This window comes from Salvelinus sp. IW2-2015, linkage group LG9 (assembly GCF_002910315.2).
Source record: "Salvelinus sp. IW2-2015 linkage group LG9, ASM291031v2, whole genome shotgun sequence".
Lineage (NCBI taxonomy): Eukaryota > Metazoa > Chordata > Actinopteri > Salmoniformes > Salmonidae > Salvelinus > Salvelinus sp. IW2-2015.
In genome coordinates, this window is record NC_036849.1 from 26,599,972 (window position 1) to 26,618,338 (window position 18,367).

General features: G+C 43.1%; 1 protein-coding gene across 2 annotated transcripts in view; it reads right to left on the minus strand.

The window, feature by feature from the left end:
• LOC111969051 (GTPase IMAP family member 8) overlaps positions 1 to 18,154 on the minus strand; it is a 36,841-nt gene extending 18,687 nt beyond the window's left edge. Inside the window, exons 1-4 of one of the 2 annotated variants that reach the window (XM_023995021.2) lie at positions 17,995 to 18,154; positions 17,580 to 17,645; positions 17,115 to 17,203; positions 4,385 to 5,089 (exon numbers count right to left, since the gene is read on the minus strand). In XM_023995021.2, coding sequence (XP_023850789.2) covers positions 4,385 to 5,089; positions 17,115 to 17,145 — 736 coding nt within the window. In that variant the 5' untranslated portion in view covers positions 17,146 to 17,203; positions 17,580 to 17,645; positions 17,995 to 18,154. The remainder of the gene's footprint in view (positions 1 to 4,384; positions 5,090 to 17,114; positions 17,204 to 17,579; positions 17,646 to 17,994) is intronic. The other variant, XM_070445239.1, reaches the window with a different exon arrangement.
• Positions 18,155 to 18,367: the final 213 nt, after the last annotated feature.

Consider the following 18,367-nt stretch of genomic DNA (forward strand, 5'->3'; position numbering starts at 1 on the left):
CTGATAAGGTAGGCCAGTCATGGATAGGGAGGAGCGAGGAATTCGTCCCGAGGTCAGGTCAGATGAAGTGAGAAGGAACAGTCCTATTACACACATATACTTCCACGCCGGCATGGACACAACATGTGACACACAGCATAAATAATGTGACCAGCAAAACAAAAAACACACTGTTTACACGACCTATGGTAGCCTAACACCACTATCACATTATTAACAACAACAGTGTCACATCAAACGTGACAGGCTCGTAGTGCTGAAAGGACAGCAACCATACTGCCTGTGCACTCCATGGAGAAATRCATCTTGTTACAGTAGGTAGTCTAATTCTCAACTGCCTTTATCAATTTTCAATTTTATTTTTTGCAAGAACCATATACCTTGGGTTGATGGAAGGATGTAGGAGGGAACGTAGTGAACGAGTACAGTATGTAGCTAACTATCTAACAGTAGCTTGCTCTGATTTTCAATGCAATATTCTGTCTTGTAAGTTTTTTATTGAACTGTGCACAAACCTGATTGATGAAGATAGGTGCCTGGCAGAGCATGTGGAGGAGAAACCTTCTGGGAATGTGTGTCTGTGTGGTTCTTTAGATAATGTTTATTATTTCGTTGGTATCACTCTTAAACCTGCCACCATGTTTCCTTCCCAAACTGAGCTAATACATTGAGCAAGCAAATCATTTGATTTTATTTAATAACTGCATTAACTCAGATTAGGGATTCAGTTGAAGTCAGCCTATCGAACTTGCGAAACCCTCAGTTTAGTCAGTAGCCCCTCTTCCTCCTCTTCCTCCTCTAACACCCCAGCTAACCCCCCTTCMTCCCCAAACTTGGACAGGTCCATCCCTAATCACTAGTAACCAGGCTGGTCGTAGGAACAGCTCCATCACTTTAAATAAGGATCGCTCATCTCTCAAACTGCCCAAGACATAATCCACAGAGTGGCAACACYGCTATTCACACTTATTGACTACTGGATTAATTATTTCATTAACTATGGAAGCATGTAATACAGGACTATTAAACAGTTGTGTTTTTCATTTCAGAGGGATGAGGGAGAGTGCACTGTGGTTTACAACACACTGGGCCCCAATGACTACACGAGAGACCACAAGGTAACGTTTGTTTATATAATGTAACATGTCTTGTCTTGAAAATGGCCCTCAATAAGTGGTTGTTTGGATTTGATGGGAGATTCTCTGATGTCAAACATGTAAAGTGAGGTGTACCGCAGGGCAGGTCTCTAGGCCCTTTAGTCTTTTCTATTTTTACCAATGACAAGCCACTGGCATTAAGCAAAGCACGTGTCCAAGTATGCTGATGATTCAACCATATACGCATCAGCGACCACAGCTAATGAAGTCGCTGAAACCCTTAACAAAGAGTTGCAGTCTGTTTTGGAATGGGCGGCCAGTAATAAACTGGTCGTGAACATCTCTAAAACTACGAGCATTTTATTTGGTACAAATCAGTACCTAACTGCTAGACCTTAGCTGAATCTGGTAATGAATGGTGTGGCTGTTGAACAAGTTGAGCAGACTAAATTACTTGGTGTTACCTTAGATTGTAAACTGTCATGGTCAAAACAAAAACTCCATCCCATGGTCAAAACAATCTAAGGTTTTACAATCTAAGGTAACACCAAGTAATTTAGTCTGCTCAACTTACATTGTACCAACCAAAATGGGTCTTTGACGTTGTAGATTTGTAACTATCTTACGAAAGCTTATGTTGTCAGTTCATCGTAACATTGTTTGGTGGRAGGGATATGTAACCTAAAAACTAATTGTTATTGGCAGAGAGGTTTGAAACGCTCTTTGTTATTGGTCTATTAACTTATACCGCCTGGTGATGTCGCCAGGCAGGCCAAAACTCCATCCCACCAAAACAGGCAAAAGAAATAAAGAATAAAATGCTGAAATTGATCAGCTTAAATATATAAAACACAAGTTTTTGACTGCACTTACATATGATAAGGCATGCCCTCTACACACACGTACACATGGATTTTGTATTGTAGATATGTGATAGTAGAGTAGTGGCTTAATGTGTTGTGAAAAATGTTATAAAATGTAATGTCAGGAAATATTTTAAACTGTATATAACTGCCTTAATGTTGCTGAACCCCAGGAAGAGTAGCTGCTGCCTTGCCTAGGCAGGTTGTCTTCCTKGGGTCCAGCAAAATTAAGGCAGTTAAAAATATTTCATGACATTACATTTCCTGCCTTGGAGTTAGCCAATGGGGATCCTTAATTAATACAAATACTGCACTGGGTCTTTAAGCAAATTATCSCATTGGATAATTTGCAGTAGAAGCTTGGGACTAGTTCATGTTGAACATGGATTAAAACAAAGTAGCATAACATAGATCTAAGTTATTTTACATTAACTTTTGTATTAGACCTGGCTGAGATGTTGTTGTTGTCTTAGAATACCGTTTATTTTGTATTTTCTTCCCCTATAATGAAAACATATTATAGGCTACATACAACCCAATGGAATGTGTTGTAAATTGAAAGATGTTTAAACCATTTTTAATGAGCGATACTGAAGTAGCACCAGTGCATTTGGAAAGTATTCAGAGCCCTCGACTTGTTCCACATTTTTTTACGTTGCAGCCTTATTCTAAAATTGATGAAAMMWWTTTTTTCTCATCAATCTACACACAACACCCCATACTGACAAAGCGAAAAACAGGTTTAGGATTTTTTGTAAATGTATTAAAATTATAAACAGAAACACCTTATTTACATAAGTATTCAGACCCTTTACTATGAGACTCGAAATTGGGCTCAGGTGCATCCTGTTTCCATTGATCATGCTTGAGATGTTTCTACAACTTGACTGGAGTCCACCTGTGGTAAATTCAATTGATTGGACATGATTTGGAAAGGCACATACCTGTCTCTATGAGGTCCCACAGTTGACAGTGCATGTCAGAGCAAAAACCATGCCATGAAGTCGAAGGAATTGTCCGTAGAGCTCCGAGACAGGATTGTGTCGAGGCACAGATCTGGGGAAAGGTACCAAACATTTCTGCAGCAGTGAAGGTCCCCAAGAACACAGTGGCCTCCATCATTCTTAAATGGAAGAAGTTTGGAACCACCAATACTCTACCAAGAGCTGGCCGCCCGGCCAAACTAAGCAATCGGGCAAGAAGGGCCTTGGTCAGGGAGGTGACCAAGAACCCGATGGACACTATGACAGAGCCTCAGAGTTCCTCTGTGGAGATGGGAGAACCTTCCAGAAGTACAACCATCTCTGCAGCACTCCACCAATCAGGCCTTTATGGTAGAGTGGCCACAGTAAAAGCCACATGACAGCCAGCTTGGAGTTTGCCAAAAGGCACCGAAAGGACTCACAGACCATGAGAAACAAGATTCTTTGGTCTGATGAAACCAAGATTGAACTCTGGCCTGAATGCCAAGCGTCACGTCTGGAGGAAACCTGGCACCATCCCTACGGTGACGCATGGTGGTGGCAGCATCATGCTGTGGCGATATTTTTCAGCTGCAGGGACCAGGAAACTAGTCAGGATTGAGGGAAAGATGAATGGAGCAAAGCACAGAGAGATCCTTGATGAAAACCCACTCCAGAGCGCTCAGGACCACCTTCAAACAGGATAACACTATAAGCACACAGACAATAGAATGCAGGAGTGTCTTCGGGACAAGTCTCTGAATGTCCTTGACAGGCGCAGCCAGAGCCCAGACTTGACTTGGACCCGAACGAACATCTCTAGAGACCTGAAATTAGCTGTGCAGCGACACTCCCCATTCAACCTGACAGAGCTTGAGAGGATCTGCAGAAAAGAATGGGAGAAACTCCCCAAATACAGGTGTGCCTGAGCTTATAGCGTCATACCCAAGAAGACTCGAGGCTGTAATCAGTGCCAAAGGTGCTTGAATAAAGTACTGATTAAAGGGTCTGAATACTTATGTAAATGTATATTTTAATTTCTGCTTTGTCATTATAGGGTATTGTGTGTGGATTGATGAGGGAAAACAACTATTTAMTCAATTTTAGAATAAGGCTGTAATGTAACAAAATGTGGAAGACCTCAAGGGGTCTGAATACATTCTGAATGGACTGTATAATGTAGGAGCTATTCTGTAGCTATAGTAGCTATAGATTCGTGCTTCAGTGCGCAACTTTTCAAAACCCAATCAAATTAATTTTGTCCCTAGAGCAGATCTGCCCTGGGAACAGTTTTGACTTAGTAAAACTGCAATAAGCTACCAATCACAGACTGTAGCTTTAGTAACCCCATACTGTCTTATAACTTAGGTCACTGTACCTGGTGTATACCAGATGCCATCAGTTGAATAATTCAAAGACCCTGAGCAGAGACAAAAAAATTATAAAAATTAAATAATCTCACCCATTAGCGATCTGAGGGTCTTTCTCTGTTCCTGAACCTTCATCAGTCTCTGTTTTGCTCTCTCTTCCTCTGCTTTCCTTTTCTCTTCTATCTCCAGTAGTATCTCTCCATTTATCTCATAATGTCCTCCTCTGTTTCCTGCCACCGTCTCCTCTATGTTATTCAGCAGCTCTGTGATCTGCGTGCCGTCACCCCTGTTGTTATTGTTGAAGACATGATACCTGTTTCCACATTTCTCAACAAGCCACTGGAGGGCCTCCCCTTGTCTCTCAATGTGCTGATCAATGGTTGTGTCTCCTAGACAGTCCCCATGGGTGAACAGCACTATTGTATGACTCCAGACTGTCTCACTGAGAAGCTSCAGGTGTTCCTCTACTGCTCTTCTGTATTCCTCAGTGAATGAGTCATCCACATCTATGACAAGGAGGAAAGTATGGGGTCCTGGGGGACACAGAGACACACTGAGTACAATCTCCTGTTTAAGCAGCTCATGGGTTTTCTCTAAGGGGTGATTAGCCCACCAGCCTGGAGTGTCGACCACAGTGACATGCCTCCCTGCTACTTCTCGCTGTCTCTTCACACACTGAACAGCTGTCCTCAGGTCAAACTCCTCTCTGCCCAGGATGGTGTTTCCTGATGAAGTCTTCCCAGCTACTCTGTATCCCAGCAGCACAATCCTCAGCTCTGAGAGATGGGTGTAGTCACCTGTCATTATAGAATACAAAAAGCTTTAAATAWGCTGAAGCACAATGAAATCATACAGCGTTCATCACAAAACATTTTGGCCCACAACCCCATTTTGATATCTGAAAATTCTCGTGACCCCAACCATGTGGATTTAAAAAAAAAATAACAGCCAATGTTTACTTTTTTAATTGGGGCTATGGCAGTCAATTTCAAAACATTCGAACAGTATTTCTGATTGTATTCTCAATTACCTCTACCTTACCTGACACTCTCGACCCTCTTCAATTTGCTTACTACCCCAATAGATCCACAGACGATAAAATCGCCATGGCACTGCACACTGCCCTATTTCATCTGAACAAGAGGAATACCTATGTAAGAATGCTTTTCAGTGACTATAGCTCAGCATTCAACAACATAAAACCCTCCAAGCTCATCATTATAGAATAACTWTCTTCAAAGTAATGACTCGGGACGTCGGGTTTGATATGAAAGCTTCTTTTAGTAATAATACTTGACCACGTTACATTTAACAACTTTAGATTCTACAGAGCAATGCCAGTAAGATGCTAGCGCAAAGGAGCCAAAAATAATCACCTGTTAATTGCACTTAACTAGCGCGTTCACTCTCTACTTCCTGTCGCAAGGCATTCTGGAACTTGCAGTCAAAAGCGTAATTCAATACTAACCAATACAATTACATATGCAAATAACTGTAAAGAAATATCTTTAGATACAGCTCAATGAATTAACTTAAACATTAACTCTGTAACACATTAAAGTTACAACAATCATTAAGCTCGGTGCCCTGGGTCTGAACCCCGGGATGTGCAACTGGGTCCTGGACTTCCTGACAAGTCACTCCCAGGTGGTGAAGGTAGGAAACAACACCTCCACTTCGCTGATYCTCAACACAGGGGCCCGCAAGGGTGTGTGCTCAGCCCCTCCTGTACTTCCAGTTRACACGTGACTATGTGGCCACGCACGCCTCCAACTCAATCATCAAGTTTGCAGACGACAACAGTAGTAGGCCTGATTACCAACAATGATGAGACGGCCTACAGGGAGAAGGTGAGGGCCCTGGGAGAGTGGTGTCAGGAAAATAACCTCTCACTCAACGTCAACAAAACGAAGGAGCTGATCGTGGACTTCAGGAAACAGCAGAGGGAGCACGCCCCTATCCACATGGACGGGACCACAGTGGAGAAGGTGGAAAGCTTCAAGTTCCTCAGCGTATACATCACTGACGATCTGAAATGGTCCACCTACACAGACAGTGTGGTGAAGAAGGCACAACAGCGTATCTTCAACCTGAGGMKGCTGAAGAAATTTGGCTTGGCCCCAAGAACCCTCACAGACCTTTACAGATGCACAATTGAGAGCATCGTGTCGTGCTGTATCACCACCTGGTACGTCAACTGCAGCGCCCGCAACGGCAGGGTTCTCCAGAGGGTGCAGCCCAACGCATCACCGGGGGCAAACTACCTGCTCTCCAGGACACCTACAGCACCCGATGTCACAGAAAGGCCAAAATGATCATCAAGGACATCAACCACCCGAGCCATGGCCTGTTCACCCCACTATCATCCAGAAGGCGAGGTCAGTATGGGTGCATCAAAGCTGGGACGAGAGACTGAAAAACAGCTTCTATCTTAAGGCAATCAGACTGTTAAATAGCCTTCACTAGCCGGCTTCCACCTGGTTACGCAACCCTGCACCTTAGAGGCTGCTGCCCTATATACAGTTGAAGTCGGAAGTTTACATACACTCAGGTTGRAGTAATTAAAACTCGTTTTTCAACCACTCCACAAATGTCTTGTTAACAAACTATAGTTTTGGCAAGTCAGTTAGGACATCTACTTTGTAGATGACACAAGTCATTTTACAACAATTGTTTACAGACAGATTATTTCACTTATGATTCACTGTATCACAATTCCAGCGGTCAAAAGATTATATACACTAAGTTGACTGTGGAATTCCAGAAAAAGATGTCATAGCTTAGAAGCTTCTGATAGGCTAATTGACATCATTTGAGTCAATTGGAGGTGTACCTGTGGATGTATTTCAAGGCCTACTTCAAACTCAGTGCCTCTTTGCTTGACATCATGGGAAAATCTCAACACAAAAAATTTGAGACCTCCACAAGTCTGGTTCATCCTTTGGAGCAATTTCCAAATGCCTGAAGGTACCACGTTCATCTGTACAGACAATAGTACGCAAGTATAAACACCATGGGACCACGCAGCCATCATACGCTCAGGAAGGAGATGGTTCTGTCTCCTAGATGAACGTACTTGTTGCAAAAAGTGCAAATCAATCCCAGAACAACAGCAAAGGACCCTGTGAAGATGCTGGAGAAACATGTACAAAAGTATCTATATATACACTATATCATATCATATATGTTAAGACATAACCTGAAAGGCCGCTCAGCAAGGAAGAAGCCACTGCTCCAAAACCGCCATGAAAAAGCCAGACTACGGTTTGCAACTGCACATGGGGACAAAGATCATACTTTTTTGGAGAAATGTCCTCCGGTCTGATAAACAAAAATAGAACTGTTTGGCCATAATGCCTCGTTATTGTTGGAGGAGAAAGGGGAACGCTTGCAAGCCAAAGAACACCATCCCAACCGTGAAGCACAGGGGGTGCAGCATCATGTTGTGCGGGTGCTTTGCTGCAGGAGGGCTGGTGCACTTCACAAAATAGATGGCATCATGTGGATGAAAATTATGTGGATATATTGAAGCAACATTGTGGCGAAATCCTGCACGGAGCCTTCACCGTGCGCTGCCACTTTAAGAGCGCATCAGCAGTAAGGAATGAGGAAATAAAGACAGCTCTTTCAGTCTCTTTGGGGAGGAGCTTTTTGGTTGGCGCGACAGTTTGATTGTGTGTGCTATGCTGCAGATGTCCTTGTTTATTTTTCAGCGTGGTAGTTTATAAAGGTTTTAACTCAATCATGGTGTGACCGCTCTAGGTTGTGCTTGTTATCGTTTGGGACCACACCCTGTTATGGATCGCATGGATTAGTAGCAACATTGTTGTGAAGCTTTGACATACAACCAACAAACCATCGGACGGTCAGACAGGACAACTGCAAGCCTGAAGACCACAGCTAAGATCTCTCTTGTTCGCTTTCTCTCTTTCTCTTCCCTCTTTCGTTCCAGTGATTTACCCTGCAACAGACTTTCTTTTTTCAAATGCACTTCCCTTGAAGTTCATTAGAGCTGGACTATTATTGCCCTGCCAGAACTATTTGGGTGGACATTTTAGTTAAACGGAGGTTGTTTGCAAGTTGTGTATTGTTATTTGAACTGTATTGAGGTGGGGTGTACTAATGACATGTGGCTGAGAAGATTGTGGACATTTTAAGGCCTTTGTTGTGTCTATGACACCCCCCCCCCCCCCCCCACACACACACCACACACACACACAATCATACCTCTGCACTCCTCCACTGGAAGATAATACATATTACTGCAAATCCTCTTGATGACTGGGTTCTTTCTTGTATGAAGTTGCTGTTCAATTGCTCTGCCATTATTATATTATTATTATTATTGTATGAGGTATTCTTGGTGGGGTTACCCCTGTGCTGTGATGTGGGTTTTATAGGGTGTGTATTCTCTTTTCTCTCCACTGGCTATCTGGTAAACAGGCGACACTCTAGGCAGTCTCTTCTGCTGATGTGTGTGGGTCTGGTAGTGGTACTCTCTCTATTCTACTCTTTTCCTTTCGGCATGGTTAATACCTGCCTAGCGCCCGAACAAAATCTTTATCTTTACCCCTCTAATAAGTACCGCTACAACATCTCAAGACATCAGTCAGGAAGTTAGAGCTTGGTCGCAAATGGGTCTTCCAAATGGACAATGACCCGAAGCATACTTCCAATTTGGTAGCAAAATGGCTTCAGGACAACAAAGTCAAGGTATTGGAGTAGCCATCACAAAGCCCTGACCTCAATCCTAGAGATAATCTGTAGGCAGAACTGAAAAAGCGTGTGCGAGCAAGGAGGCCTACAAACCTGACTCAGTTACACCAGCTCTGTCAGGAGGAATGGGTCAAAATTCCCCCAACGTATTGTGGGAAGCTTGTGGAAGGCTACCCACAACGTTTGACCCAAGTTAAACAATTTAAAGGCAATGCTACCAAATACTAATTGAGTGTATGTACACTTCTGACCCACTGGGAATGTGATGAAAGATATAAAAGCTGAAATAAATCATTCTCTATACTATTATTCTGACATTTCACATTCTGAAAATAAAGTGGTGATCCTAATTGACCTAAGACAGGGAATTTCTAGGAACTGTTCCAGACAGGGGAATGTCAGGAACTGTGAAAAACTGAGTTTAAATGTATTTGGCTAAGGTGTATGTAAACTTTCGACTTCAATTGTACATAGACTTGGAATCACTGGCCACTTTAATAATAGAACACTAGTCACTTAAATAATGTTTACACACTGCTTTACTCATTTCATATGTATATACTGTATTATATTCTACTGTATTTTAATCAATGCCACTCCAACATTGATCAATCTAATATTTATCTATTTCTTAATTCCATTATTTTAGCTTCAAATCAAGTTGTATTTGTCACATGCGCCGAATAAAACAGGTGTAAACMTTACAGTGAAATGCTTACTTACAAGCCCTTAATGAACTACTCAGTTTTAAGAAAATACCTAAAAAAAAGTATGAGATAAGAATAACAAATAATTAAAGAGCAGCAGTAAATAACAATAGTGGGGCTATATACAAGGGGTACCAGTACATGGTCAATGTGCGGGGGCACCGGTGTCGAGGTAATTGAGGTAATATGTACATGTAGGTAGAGTTATTAAAGTGACTATGCATAGATAATAACAACAGAGAGTAGCAGCAGCGTAGAAGAGGGGGCAATGCAAATAGTCTGGGTAGCCATTTGATTAGATGTTCAGGAGTCTTATGGCTTGGGGGTAGAATCTGTTTAGAAGCCTCTTCGACCAAGACTTTGCGCTCCGGTACACCGCTTGCAATGCGGTAGCAGAGAGAACAGTCTATGACTAGGGTGGCTAGAGTCTTTGACAATTTTTAGGGCCTTCCTCTGACACCGCCTGGTACAGAGGTCCTGGATGGCAGGAAGCTTGGCCCCAGTGATGTACTGGGCTGTTCGCACTACGCTCTGTAGTGCTTTGCAGTCAGAGACCAAGCAGTTGCCATACCAGGCAGTGAYRCAACCTGTCAGGATGGTCTCAATGGAGCAGCTGTAAAACCTTTTGAGGATCTGAGGACCCATGCCAAATCTTTTCAGTCTCCTGAGGAGGAATAGGTTTTGTCGTGCCCTCTTCACAACTGTCTTGGTGTGCTTGGACCATGTTCGTTTGTTGGTGATGTGGACGCCAAGGAACTTGAAGCTCTTAACCTGCTCCCCTACAGCCCCGTCAATGATAATGACGGAGGCATGCTCGGTCCTCCTTTTCCTGTAGTCCATAATCTTCTCCTTTGTTTTGATCACGTTGAGGGAGAGGTTACTGTCCTTGCACCACACAGTCAGGTCTCTGACCTCCTCCCTTTAGGCTGTCTCATCATTGTCGGTGTGTCATCTTTAAAAAAAATACAAAATAATTCACCTTTATTTAACCAGGTAGGCTAGTTGAGAACAAGTTCTCATTTGCAACTGCGACCTGGCCAAGATAAAGCAAAGCAGTTCGACACATACAACAACACAGAGTTACACATGGAATAAACAAACATACAATCAATAATACAGTAGAAAAATCTATATACAGCATGTGCAAATGAGGTAGGATAAGAGAGGTAAGGYAATAAATAGGCCATGGTGGCGAAGTAATTACAATATAGCAATTAAACATTGGAATGGTAGAATKTGCAGAAGATGAATGTGCAAGTTCAGATACTGKGGTGCAAAGGAGAAAGATAAATACAGTATGGGGATGAGGTAGACTGGATGGGCTATTTACAGATGAGCTATGTACAGGTGCAGTGATCTGTGAGCTGTTCTGACAGCTGGTGCTAAAAAATAGTGAGGGAGGTAAGAGTCTCCAGCTTTAGTGATTTTTGCAGTTAGTTCCAGTCATTGGCAGCAGAGAAATGGAAGGAGAGACGGCCAAAGGAAGAAAAGGCTTTGGGGGTAACCAGTGAGATATACCTGCTGGAGCGCGTGCTACGGGTGGGTGCTGCTATGGTGACCAGTGAGCTAAATAAGGCGGGGCTTTACCTAGCAGAGACTTGTAGATGACCTGGAGCCAGTGGGTTTGGCGACGAGTATGAAGCGCGGGCCAGCCAACGAGATCATACAGGTCACAGTGGTGGGTAGTATATGGGGCTTTGGTGACAAAACGGATGGCACTGTGATAGACTGCATCCAATTTGTTGAGTAGAGTGTTGGAGGCTATTTTGTAAATGACATCGCCGAAGTCAAGGATCGGTAGGATGGTCAGTTTTACGAGGGTATATTTGGCAGCATGAGTGAAGGATGCTTTGTTGCAAAATAGGAACCTGATTCTAGATTTAATTTTGGAATGGAAATGCTTAATGTGAGTCTAGAAGGAGAGTTTACAGTCTAAAAGGACAACTAGGTATTTGTAGTTGTCCACATAGTCTATGTCAGAACCGTCCAGAGTAGTGATGCTGGGCAGGTGCGGGCAGCGATCGGTTGATGAGCATGCATTTAGTTTTACTTGCATTTAAGAGCTGTTCGGAGGCCACTGAAGGASAGTTGTATGGCATTGAAGCTCATCTGGAGGTTAGTTAGCACAGTGTCCAAAGAAGGGCCAGATGTATACAGAATGGTGTCGTCTGCGCAGAGGTGGATCAAAGAATCACCAGCAGCAAGAGCGACATCATTGATGTATACAGAGAARAGAGTCGGCCTGAGAATTGAACACTGTGGCACCCCCATAGACTGCCAGAGGTCCAGACAACAGGCCCTCCGATTTGACATACTGAACTCTATCTGAGAAGTAGTTGGTGAACCAAGCGAGACAATCATTTGAGAAACCAAGGCTGTTGAGTCTGCCAATAAGAATGTTGTGATTGACAGAGTCGAAAGCCTTAGCCAGGTCGATGAATACGGCTGCACAGTAATGTCTCTTATCGATGGCGGWTATGATATCGTTTAGGACCTTGAGCGTGGCTGAGGTTCACCCATGACCAGCTCTGAAACCAGATTGCATAGCAGAGAAGGTACGGTGGGATTGGAAATGGTCGGTAATCTGTTTGTAAACTTGGCTTTCGAAGACCTTAGAAAGGCAGGGTAGAATAGATATAGGTATGTAGCAGTTTGAGTCTAGTGTCTCCCCCTTTTGAAGAGGGGGATGACTGCGGCAGCTTTCCAATCTATGGGAATCTCARACGATACGAAAGAGAGGTTGAACAGGCTAGTAATAGGGGTTGCAACAATTTCGGCAGATCATTCGTGCCATGGATCATCACTGGAGTGAGGAGACGTATGGGCAGCCTGGTGCGTGGAGCTGCCACAGGGCTCACCAGGCTGGGGAGACATACTGCAGGCTTGGTTCTTGACGGAGGCACCGGATACATTGGGCCGTGGAGGCGCACTGGAGGTCTCGAGCGTAGAGCCTGCACAACCCGTCCTGGCTGGATGGTTATCTTCGCCCTGCAAATGCGGGGCGCTGGCACAGGAAGCACTGGGCTGTGCAGACGCACCGGAGACACAGTGCGCAGAGCCGGCGCAGGATATCCTGGGCCGAAGAGACGCACTGGAGACGCCGTGCGCTCCACCGCATAACACGGTGCCTGACCAGTACCACGCTTCTCCCCACGGTAAGCACGAGGAGTTGGCTCAGGTCTCCAACCTGACTCAGCCAATCTCCTCGTGTGCCCCCTCCCCCMAAAAATGGGGGGCTGCCTCTCATGCCTGCTCCGTTGCCGTGACTCCTGGTAGCGAAGTCGCTCCTCCCTCGCTACTTCAGCCTGTTTCCATGGCAGGGTCTTGTCCCCTGCCATAMCCTCCTCCCATGTCCAAGATGTCCTCCATTATCTCTTCTCCTGGGCCCAGGATCCCTGCTCCTCCTGGCCACGCTGCTTGGTCCTTTGGTGGTGGGTAGTTCTGTCACGTCCGTCGAAAGAAGTGGACCAAAGTGCAGCGTCGTGAGCGTACGTTTTCCTTTTATTTAAAATGTCGCCAACAAAACAACAAGCTAAGAAACAACCGTGAAGGTTGCAGGGCTATAGTGCCACCAACAAAAGTCAACTACCCACAATCACAGGTGGGAAAAAGGGCTAACTAAGTATGATTCCCAATCAGAGACAACAATAGACAGCTGTCCCTGATTGAGAACCATACCCGGCCAAAACATAGAAATAAAGAAACATATAAAACAAAACATAGAATGCCCACCCCACATCACACCCTGACCTAACCAAATAGAGAAATAAAACGGCTCTCTAAGGTCAGGGCGTGACATAGGCCGTCATTGTAAATAAGAATTTGTTCTTTACTGACTTGTCTAGTTAAATAAAGGTTAAATAAAACAAATCTATATAAAGCACATAAATATGACTAAATAGCTAGTTAGAATGACTGTATAGATTCCAATCAGAAGCTAACATAGAAGCTGCTAGCCAAAGCAAATTGACTTGCAGAAATAGCTAGCTATCTGACAATTTCATTTAACAGAAAAAGTGCCACAAAGGAACTGTAACAGAGTATATACAAACTATACATATAAGTAACATTTTCACAAGCATATTATCGAGTAAGAAAACAATATCTTACGACTCTCCCTCTCTCCCTCCCACTTCTTCCAACGGCTAATCCGAACATAGGTAGCAAAATCGGCATCGGCTCTAGGTATAGTTTAACGCTGATGTGCAAAACCGATGTCAAAGCTGACGTGCATACCTGTATAACGTAGGTAGATGACGTAATGATGCCACGTAAAATACAGCGCTACACGTGCAACACAGCATTCCTAACCTAGACCACAATGTCTGCTCTGTGGATATATTTTGAAGTTTCAAAGGAAGATAACAAAAAGGCCATACGCAACGTTTGTGCTGCTATTATTTCCCGAKGAGCGACAACTTCGAACAAAAGCAGAAAGAAAACAAAGTGCACACTTCCAACAACTAAACAAGTTCAAGTCGAGCATTCATTTGAAAGAGTAGGAAAATTTCAGCTAGACAACTCAAAGGCGAAATCCATTAATGCCAAGATAATTTAATTCATCGGCCTTGACAATCAACCGTTCTCTGCCGTGGATTTTCACCGACTGGTTGAGCGAGTAGGCGCTATTTTTCAGATGTTACACAGTATTGTTGAAAAGCACATCCATGAGCTACTTGCTATGGGCATCACTGCTATTAGCTTCACGACTGACATTTGGACCAGCGATGTCAGCCCCATGAGCATGCTGAGTCTGACAGCACAGTGGGTCGACCAGGATTTTGTACGAAGGAAAGCCGTATTGCATGCTCAAGAATGTGCTGGTTCTCATACCGCTGCTGCCATTTCAATGACATTTGAGCACATGTTTGAAATCCCCAAGAACAAAGTACACGCTGTGCTACGTGATAATGCACGTAACACTCTCTTTTGAGTGTTAAGGTATTGTTTTCTTACTAGATAATATGCGTGTGGAAATGTTACATGTACTGTAGTTAATATAAGTAGACATGCACTCATAATTGACTGTAGCGCATATAAAGCACCCACAAGCTACCGGTGGGTGAAATCACAATCGCCGCAGGTCGAATGAGTGATGAATTTCCAGGCAAGGGCGGTCCATTTAAAATTAATTCCTTCCTCCCTCACCCCTTGCCCTGCAAGTGTAAACTCGTCAGACGTCATGATATGTCATCAGATGTGTCCACTTAATTTGAAGGCTGAGGGGAGAGGGTGTGTCTTTTAAGTGTATGGAATGCAGCCCAGTTCTCGGGGGCCGGAGTGGTGTCACACCTTTCCCCCATCCCTAGGAAACACAACAGATTAAACTAATTGTATTCCCCAACTGATGATCATGATTAGTTGATTATTGAAGTCAGGTGTGTTAGCTGGGGATGGGGCAAAAATGTGACACCAATCAGGCCCCCGAGCATAGGAGGCTTCTGAGGGGAGGACGGCTCAAAATAATAGCCATGACGGAGCGAATGGAATGGCATCAGACAAGTTTGACCAGCATCAGACCAGCACTGACCAGCATAGACCACCATGCACCAGCTAGAAATGTATGCTGGTCTTTTTTTCATCAGGGAATCTTCTCTGACTGCCCCCATCTAGGAAGCAAGAGCTATCTTCCTACCCGATGGGCCCTCCCCCATGCCTTTGCAGTTTATATCAGCAATGTGTTGTGTCCATCTGGTTTCATCGTCACTAACTGGGGACTAACTGGTCCCGTGTGGCTCAGTTGGTAGAGCATGGCGCTTGCAACGCCAGGGTTGTGGGTTCATTCCCCACGGGGGGACCAGGATGAATATGTATGAACTTTCCAATTTGTAAGTCGCTCTGGATAAGAGCGTCTGCTAAATGACTTAAATGTAAATGTAAAATAAGTGAGGAAACCTCATCATCAGAAACAGTGCGAGGTTGCACCCCACTCTTGTTACCGAGTCACACAGCAAACTGTTGTCTGCATCCACATTTTACACATGGCCCTTCTTTAACTTATATTTTGCCATGTGTTTCTGTACTAAACACACAAAGCATCTTCCCATCTTCTTCAGTTTCTCTTTGCATGATTTGTATAAGTTGCAAAAAAAGGCGTTTCTTGCCTTACTGCACAAGCTGGACATCATTCACAAGTGATAAAACATCCTTCACAAGTGATAGGCTAATATCGTCACCCATCAGACTATTCTTAATTTAATGTTGTCTTTATATACACTACCGGTCAAAAGTTTTAGAACACCTACTCATCTCCCAACTCAACCAAATTGAGATGGTTTGGGATGAGCCGGACCGTAGAGTGAAGGAAAAACAGCCAACCAGTGCTCAGCATATGTGGGAACTCTTTCAAGACTGTTGGAAAGGGATTCTAAGTGAAGCTGAATGCCAAGAGTGTGCAAAGCTGTCATCGATGTGGCTATTTGAAGAATCTCAAATATAAAATATGTTTTGGTTTGTTCAACATTTGATGCCATGTGTGTTATTTCATAGTTTTGATGTCTTCACTACTATTCTACAATGTAGAAAAAACCTTGTAGGTGTTCTAAAACTTTTGACTGGTAGAGTATACTAAATAATATATTTTTGAAATTAGTTTTGATTTAGAATGGACCATTATCATGCACCTGTCTGCGAACAGGGGTATGGGGAAAAATACATGTCATCTTTGCACTTAAATAGCGAATGAGGGACGCCTTCCCCGTGGTTGATTTTCATGCCAGGCAGGGAGGCTCTACTAATGTTGTGAAGCGAAGCAATGTGCTCAATATTAGAAAAGTTGAGAAATAAATATAGTAGGCCTACTAGCCTATAGAAAGCTGATGAGATCCTCCTATTTTTATTAGACGCCATCAAACTTTGTTTTCTCACACAATTACATAGTCTATAGAAATGGGCTCTCATTAAGTTTTTGATTAGATTTTCGATTAGATTTCCATTGATGTCAGTGTGATTAGAGGGACAATAGAGTGATGAGTACCAGGCAGTTAGCAAGTTTGGTAGGCTACTAATGAGCAGCATCAGAGAAGCCTAATTACCGTGACTAAACGGTCACATGGAATTTGACTGCCATCATGACTGGTGACTGCCGGTGTGGCGGTAATAAGGTCACTGTAACAGCCTTACTCTCTCCCTACTCTGAACCTCCCTCTGTAGGAAACTAACTATCTCAGACACTTTCCATTCATCATCTACTCTCCTCTGACGATTATAGTCAAGAGATACTGTATGTCCTCTGGAATCATCTGCAGTAAGATTGGGCATAGTCGGCATCCGTGTGTCTCTACACCCAGTGATCCCAAGCTCCTAATCTGAATTTCACATTCATCATATAGCTGAGTACAGATAATTTTGATGAGTACAAAATAAATACAAATATTTATGTTTAATTTGTAGATATTACCTGACGGTGTGTGTAATCCACTGGCAGCCATTGTTGCATCTCTTTCTCTCCTTCTGCCTCCAGCCTGGAACTGTCATTTACTCCTGCAGCTGAAGTAGATCGGATAGGGAAATGATATATTTTCTCATCTCAAAAACCCCTTTCTGATAACATACAGTAGGTGTCCAGTACATCATCATGAGGACACAGTGGTTTATCAAACAGGAAGAGAGCCTATAGATTTTACCTGTCGCCTGTCAGCACGTGACAGAAAAGGCATAGCCTGCATATGACACAAGGCTGGGTGCTGTATGCAGAGTCTATCTGAAGGGTAAATGGCGCCACCTGGCTGTCTTACAAACTGGAACTTAAGAAGACTCAAGGGGCCTAATATAGTCAGCGGGCCTAATAAGGTTCTTCTGTTAGTTCACAGAAACTATTGAGCAAAACAACCAACAAAAAGGAAATACATAGCTGAACTTACACACAGAGGGTCAAGTAGTTTCTGCAGATGAGCAAATGAGAAGCAGGTATGATCTGGAGTCCAACTTCCTGTTGTTGCACAGTACGCTAGTCAGTTCTTATCATAGTCTTACTTTGATAAACATAAGTTGTCTTGTCTTAATTTTCCCTCTCATCATTATTAATCAAACACTTAACAAAAGAATGAGTAATTTAAAGTGGATGGAAACATTTTCATAGCCAGAAAAGATTAACTATGGGAGAGAGAGCACTCTACTTAGAGTGAACATAATATAGTTGTCACATACTGGACTAGTGGACTAATGCCTACAATTAATTGTTTAAAATATATTTGATTGTTTATGATTAACATAATTGTCCTACTGGTTCCCAACAAATATAAAATAAAAACTCTAAAGATAAAGAATAGTTTGCATACCTTCTCCACAGACATTCTACAAAATGAGTAAGTGAAAGTAAAATAGATGTGGAACAGCATTTTCCTCTGTGTCCCCTCCCATCCAACTCTATGATACAATCCCCTACAGGAAGACCTGACTTCAGACTGCTTTCATTAGAATCAGTGTTGTTGTTGTAGAAAATATTTTAGATATGATCACTGTGAGTATTAGTTCTTTAGAGTCTAAGACGTTTGGGGCAAAAGTCCAAAAGGAATAAGGTTTTGAAGTGTCTGTCCTATATCTAGGATGTATAAGAAAACTCAGGAAATATACAGTACAGGTCAAAAGTTTGGACACACCTACTCATTCAAGGGTTTTTCTTTATTTTTACTATTTTCTACAATGTAGAAT